This window comes from Protobothrops mucrosquamatus, unplaced genomic scaffold, assembly GCF_001527695.2.
Source record: "Protobothrops mucrosquamatus isolate PMUCROS unplaced genomic scaffold, P.Mucros_1.0 scaffold671, whole genome shotgun sequence".
Taxonomy (NCBI): Eukaryota; Metazoa; Chordata; class Lepidosauria; order Squamata; family Viperidae; genus Protobothrops; species Protobothrops mucrosquamatus.
In genome coordinates, this window is record NW_015386959.1 from 1 (window position 1) to 7,419 (window position 7,419).

The 7,419-nt window shown below is 34.8% G+C and overlaps 1 protein-coding gene across 1 annotated transcript in view; it reads right to left on the reverse strand.

The window, feature by feature from the left end:
• Window positions 1-326: 326 nt before the first annotated feature.
• Window positions 327-7,419, reverse strand: part of LOC107289326 (DNA-dependent protein kinase catalytic subunit-like) — a 28,805-nt gene continuing 21,712 nt past the window's right edge. Inside the window, exons 15-17 of the mRNA XM_015818060.1 lie at window positions 7,011-7,237; window positions 6,433-6,519; window positions 327-408 (exon numbers count right to left, since the gene is read on the reverse strand). Of these exons, the coding sequence (XP_015673546.1) occupies window positions 327-408; window positions 6,433-6,519; window positions 7,011-7,237 (396 nt within the window). The remainder of the gene's footprint in view (window positions 409-6,432; window positions 6,520-7,010; window positions 7,238-7,419) is intronic.

Below are 7,419 nucleotides of genomic sequence, written 5' to 3' on the forward strand. Positions count from 1 at the left end.
GCAAATATTTGGTAGATTTTCCATAATTTGTACATCAGCTATATTAAAGCCTACACTTTTGGGGTCACAAATAGTTTTCACAACAAGTTTTATTAGATTCTCATTAAGCAGCTCTTTCTCAAGCAGCTAGAAATAATAAGATAAAAATGAGATAGACAAGTACTTTTAATTTGAAAAATTTATCATTTACATTTATTTTAAGATTTATCCTTAAATATACCATCTCTCTGTGAACCCCCCTGAAATAATATTTTTGTTCAATCTACATTTCATTTTTGTACAATTTTTCAAAAGTTAAAGAATCTATTTAAAGTGTATTATGTAAGCTATATGTTTATAGATAATAACTGGATCAAATTTTCAAGAACACCTATGACATTTATTAAAGGTAGCTGAGGGGTAATAGTTCTACTATATTCTAACAGTATCTTCAGCATGCCCAATGACAACTAGTGGGCATAGTTTCAACAAACTGCTCATGATATTATCATCTTCATGTGGGGCAAAAATATATTTCTCTGGGCTTGCAAATAAACACCATGGAGTTCTTTAATCAGTAAATTAATTCAGCTCATTCAGGACAGTGCCAGAAAAATTACAAAAGGCGTTGGCCTGAATTTCAGAAGGCAGTCAACAAAGGCAATGTAGAATATGAAGACATTTTTAAAATGACACAATACTTTTTTTACTATTATAATTCCACCCAAGCTATACCACAAATGTATCTTAAATCTATCTTATGTGCCCATAGTATCATTCCTAAATCAGAAAGTCTTATTCACTCATGCCTTACCTAACTTATACCTAGATTACTGCAATATGGTCTATATGAGGCTTGAAGCTACATCTGGTTGAGGATACGGCAATACAGATAGTTATGGGTACATCACAGTATCATGCAGGTATTTATGGTACAGCCTGAGGCAACATGCAGCATCACTACTTTACAAAATACCGATTGAATGTGGACTTCCAGGTACAATCCAAGATGCTGGACCTTTTGGCACAGTATCCAGTCCTGTGCAAGATTGCTTATATCTAACTACTGCTATTTGTCTCATAAGATCTGATAGTTGACATGCTCCAATACCATTACTTAAGTATTATTTAATACAGGGGTCCCCAACCCCAGGGCTGTGGCCCATCCAGAACCAGGCTGAGCAAGCAGCGGGCACGCACACACAGCTCCACTTCCACACCTGCTGCTTGCATGGAACCATACCCTCTTCTCCCTGCTGCCGTCATTGGTGGTCCACAAAGTTGGAAAGGTTGGGGACCGCTGATCTAATAGAACCTAGGAGATATGCCTTCTCTATCATCATATACACCCTATGGAATAACAGTAACCTTATAAATTTTGATGCCCACTGCTTTTTATAAGGCCTTTAAGACATTTTTCTCCCTCCAGCGATACGTAACGTGGTCTTGTGATCCCATCAGGATTGTCTATTATTGTTTGGAAGAATTTGCTATATTTGCTAAATGTTTATAGTGTTACTGCTATTTTGATTATATGTCACACTTAGTCATGTTGAGATTATATAATTTGACTAAATAAATAAATCACAATTTCTGAAAATAATAAAGTCAGAAAATAGTGTGCCTGTGAATGCATTTCTTAAGTGCCTTTAAGTGTGGTAGCTCATAGCAAACTTGCTTGAACCAATGGAGCCAAGCCTACCTTCCAGAAATGTTGCTGGTGAGTCTCCAAAATCATGCTTCCAAAAACCATAATCCGAACTATAATTGTACATTTGCTATAATTGTATTCTTCTCTTTCTTGTGGACTCAATAACGTATCATCTTTGGATGCACTGCTAAAACATTGCTCTGCACCAGATATATTGCACAAGGCAATTTTACCAAGGAAGAACTCCAGTGATTTTAAGAATGAAGACCCTGTATTTGTAGCTTTAAACAAATATAAAAGAAATGTTAAAAATACAGCCATCACAATTTTTACTCCAGAATTCACAAGAACTTTCAAAAATCATTTACACCAATATACTGTATATTATTTGAAAAAGTAGGCCTTTGCAATGGCCAACATCAAATAATGACCTTGTAAAAACAGGAAGAAAATATATAATTGGAAAGTTCTTTGATAATAAGACTGACATACTTTTTGGCAAAGTAAAGCATATAAAGAAGAGTGAGATCTTCTATACTGCAAATCCTCCTGGTGCAACAGTGTCATAGTGCAGAACTTCAGAAAGGAAAACCTACTTCCCTGAAGGCCCTTTCCTTTGCCCCAATAATCCAACTGTTGTATATCAGGTTACAATTATCATTCCCTGCCTTCGTTAGAGAGAACTCTTCATCCCTGCAAGGCATTTCATCCTTTCCATACAGAAAATTAAAAACCTTGACATCCTTGAAACCACTCAGTCTAAGTTTATTACAAATATCTTTATCGTTCCAAAATGCATTTAAAATACTGCACTTCATGTAGACCCAGCTTGTTTCTGTGGATATTAAAGATTGGCATCTAATGTTTAGTTGAGTCATCCTTTTCTTCAGTGGATCCTGCTCCATTGGCTCCCAGTGTCCAGTTTAAGTTCACCCAGCTAAAAAAGGTACATAGGCAAGATTCATTTTCTAAGAAATGAATGAGTTGTGTGCCCATCAGTTTTTCTAATGTCAGAAATATGTGGGACATTGGTTTCAAATCTGTAAAACTGGCCCCTAGTCCTAGAACCTGTGGAGGAGGTTGTCAAATACGACTCTGCCAGTCTGCTTATCTCTCATCTTTCACACTCCTGAAATTCTGCCAGGCCTGCATTTTAGGCAAGCTGAATGCATTGCCTTCTGCTAGTCATTTGGGGTTTTACAAAATATTCCTATTCAGCAAAGCCAATACTTTTGTGGGGAGAGCTCTTAACAGTTCTTGAGCCAAAAAATCCTCTTATTACTCTCTCCACAGGAATACCAAATGACTTTAAATATTCTATCCAGAATTGACCAATATTTTAAGATAAAAAATTTATCTTAAATTTTAAGATAAAAAAACCTGGCTTCTATTTCTCACTTCTGCTATATGATCACTATTGGTCACATCCTTTAGAATTGCTTCTTCTTAGGCATGAAGATTTGCACTAATTTCCTTATTTTTTAACTTTCCATAGTGAAAAAGCTGAAACAGGAAAATATATAGTAAAAACAGTGCTTGATGCTGCAGGCATGTCCAACTTCCTTGGTGTTGGGACAAGAAAATGCTCCTAAATGAAGGGGGAAACTCTAGGATTTTCTGTATATTGGTCAATAGATTATAAAGATTCTATCAAAAATAATTTATTTAAAATTAAAAATGATCTTAAACTCATTTTCACATCTGTAGTTATGTAATTTCTTCTAATGAATTTGGGATGACAATCATAATGCAAACTGATTCGACCATCTACCTACCTAAGATCTCATTTGGTTTTATCATTCCTTGTTCAATAAAGGTATTGTAACAGTCTAAAGCAGCTAGAAGCATATCCATCCATTGTACAACAGCTCGCAAACTAAAGCTCCCTTGCAATTCATAGAGGGTTGAATGAGATAAGATTCCAGAGACATTTTCACCCTCACATCCTCCTCCTTCAAATTTTTTTATGAGAAAATAGATTCCTTCTTTCTGAAGAACATCACCCAACCATGAAGATGGAGATGGGTTTCCTGTCAGAGAAGCAAACAGATTAAAGACTCTAGATAAATTTGTTACAATTCAATTCCATGCTTACATTAAAAACAAAAACAAAAAAATAAAAAAAAATTGTTATAAAAATGGGAGGAAACTATAAAAACCATTTGCGAAAAATGGATCCTTTTTTAAATAAATCCTAGATCAGTAGAGAAATTGACAAAGAATATTTTCATCTATCCTTAGACATTCTACCATGTTTCCCTGAAAGTAAGCCCTACCCTGAAAAGTAGCTAGCTTGATTTTGGAGGTGAGCCTAATATAAGCCCTCTCTCAAAAATAAGCCTTAATTTTGGGGTAAGGCGCATGCCTAAAAATCAAGCTAGGGTGGGGGTGAGGGGATGGAGCTGCCCCATGCGCCCAGCATCCACTTACCATTGCAGCCATGCCTCCCATGAATCAACAACTGCTTCACTTCACCGACCCACTTCTACAGCATCCCATGGCCTCCATTTTGCCATCAGAGGCCTTTCCAGAAGGCCTGATGACAAAATGCAGGACAAGGGATGCCGCGTGCGTCAATCCAGAGCTCCATTCTCAGCTGCAGAGGCATTTCCTTTGGCTGCAGAAGAAGTGGGTCAGCTGGGCGGGGCTGTTGGTGCCGCCGCCATGAGATAAGACCATGGAAAAGACACCCACGAAAATAAGACCTGGTGCCTCTTTTGGAGGCAAAAAATAATAATAAGACTGGGTCTTATTTTCGGGGAAACACGGTAATAAATGAATATTGCTAAGTAAGCAAAGGATTTGATTTTCTTTGGATGATAATACAATTTTTAATAATTATAGAAAACGGTAGTAACATTTTGAGGTTATTGAACCATTCTACCAATGTAAATAAAACTTAAGTAACCTCATGGTACGCAGAACACAATTTTACAACCAGTCCACATGCTTTCAGAATGTATTCACATGAGGAAAGTAAAATTAATTGCTAAACTCCCAAAAGTGACATTTTTCAAAAGGAACAGCAACAGACTATTTACACACGTTGTAATATACATACCTGGCAACAAGGGAACAAATTCAAAGAAAAGTTCCATGACTTTGTGCCGGCACTCTGTTTGGGGTTGTCCACACTGTCTTAAAAGCCACATGACAACATCCTCTAAACAAACAGATCTAGATGGAAATCCCCTACAGGAATGTATCAAAACAAAGCCTGAAATTACCAAACAGTTGTCTGCTCTGCTTCTGCATTTATATATAAACGTAAGATTTCAAATGTTCTACCAATAAGAGAATCAACAGATTCATATGTGTAAGAACTTTATACTGTAGTCAGATTTTGCCATGTGTTGCATTTTAATCTCCAGTACTAAACATTATACTTAATATTAAAATATTAATTTGTCCTCCTGACTGAAAAATAAATCAATAATTAGTAACTTTGTTTATTCCCCCGTGCCATATATCAAATCAAACACTGTTTCATTTTTTATATTTGTGACAGAATTGCACTCTCCTACATGTCCAGTTGCCTCCTGAAAAAGCATATTTAGGACAACCATGACCTGGATGACTGGGAATTCCATAGACTGGACTTAGAGGTTTATCCAGGTCAATTATTCTGGATGCCCACTTTAGCTGCAAGTAAATTTAGGGAACAAATTCAAAAATTATAGAATGCTGAAATATATTCAGTTAGATTATAATAGTGTTTCCTCAGAAGAAAAATCACTAAAACTAATATCTATGTAATGTTCCATCTGAATTGATAAAGAAATTAATACTAACCGAGGCAATCTCCGATTGCTTTTTTTGTTCAACGTAGACGCTTTCTGCTTAATGATACGCTTGAGGTGATCAACAGCATCACAGCACTGTTGAACTGTACCTATTTTCAAACCAAGAAAAAATATTGTGACTGCTTCCAAATAATATTTTGAACAGAAATGACCCTTAATTGGTTTTACAATGATAAAATACACATTATTTGAATTACTCTCTAGCTTTGCTGATACTATATAAGGACTATTAAACATTTTTTTATTCTCTGCCAAGTTGGTAACCTTTAAGGTTTTCTGAGAATAAGAAACAGAACCACAAATAATATCTCTTCCATATGCTTTGTCTGAGAAGGTAATCTGAAATCTGATAGTGAAGACATTTCCTGGTGAAAATTGGATTCAGTCTATGTTTAATCAAAAAAGTTGCAATATCTAGTCCAATTTTTAATAGTTGTAGTTTTCCCCCATTTTGGAGAACAAAAAATCTTGAATATGCCTCACTTAGTTTGACTGTTTATAATAAAAGTATTTTATAATAAAAGTATTATATAATAAAAGCTTTAAAAACTTGACTATATACTTAGACCTGGGGCTCAGAATGCGTCAAGGGCTCTGTTTCTTGGTTTTACTATTAGTTGATTAATCATCTCAGCTGATGTTTGTATTTATTTATTTTGAGAATGTTTTGACTATTTTAATATGTTGTTTTACAATTATAGAATTGTAATACATAATTTACTAAAATGTAGCACTTAAAAGAACATAATACTGAAGTAATTAATACAAAATATGAACCATACAAAAAGTATTTGAAGTATATTTTTTTTAAAAGCATTCTTCCAAAATTGTCTGTCAATACATTTCTATAATATAATTTCATAGAAACATTCTAACTGCTCAAAACAGAAACATTTCATTAGAAAACTATTAAAATATATAGGCCTGAAGTTTTTAAAGAATCCTGAAACACCAAATGTAAACCTAATCCAACAAAAGCTGTTAATATCACCTAAAGACTTCTCATCTCCATGTGTCAAGGCCAGACTTTCCAGATATACAACCAATGCTTCAAAAACAAACTGGTCCACCAGAGCATTCTCTTCTCTATGAAACAAAGGGAAAAAATATTAAGCTTATTATGTGGGAACTATTTACAGCTAATGCACTGTAAAAATGGTATTGTTTCAGATGGTTCAAAACTGTTTAGAACATAGGTAAATAATAACAATGTGATCTCTGCCAAAATAAACATGAGTTATTAACCGGATTCTACTAAAAATGAACAAACACCACAGCTATGAAACCCAATGCCAATCATGGCAAACAATCCAGATTTTAATAACTATGAACACAGCAAAACTGTTGCAAAATTTAATAAAGCATTTTGTTTATTTATTTGATTTTGTCCTTTGAATTCAAATATCTTGCACCCAATATCATAACAGGTTGTGGCAATGTGTTGTCCTCAGATTTGCAAATACTTAATATCCCACAATACTTTTAATAGTATTTTAAAGTGCATTTGATAGAAACTGCACAAACACTCGTACATCATTGTATTGCTTAATTCAGCTATTAATTTATTCACTGCTCACCTAAACTCTCGGTAAATGTTATTGAAAGCAAGTGCAGCTCCTAGCCGTTTGAAAGCATTAGGATGGAGAGCAAGGCTGTACAGCCTCTTAAAAAGAGATTTTGTGTTCACTGGACTTTTCTCTTGCTGCTGTGGAGTAGTTTGCTTAATGGACCATTTCAAAAATTCATGGACACATTGACCACAAAAGTCTCTCAAAGCGCTGTCTACGGGATCCACTATACCATCCTGAAACAGAGAACAATCTTGATTCACTGTGCTTCAGAGTTCACTTATGCAACACAAAATGAAATGGAAAGTAAATAATTACAAATGACAGCAAAAATTGGCTATTTAACTTTTACAAGTAAGCTGCTCCAAGAGAAATGTTTGGCTTAATAACAGGGAATTTTTTTAAACACAAAAAAGGA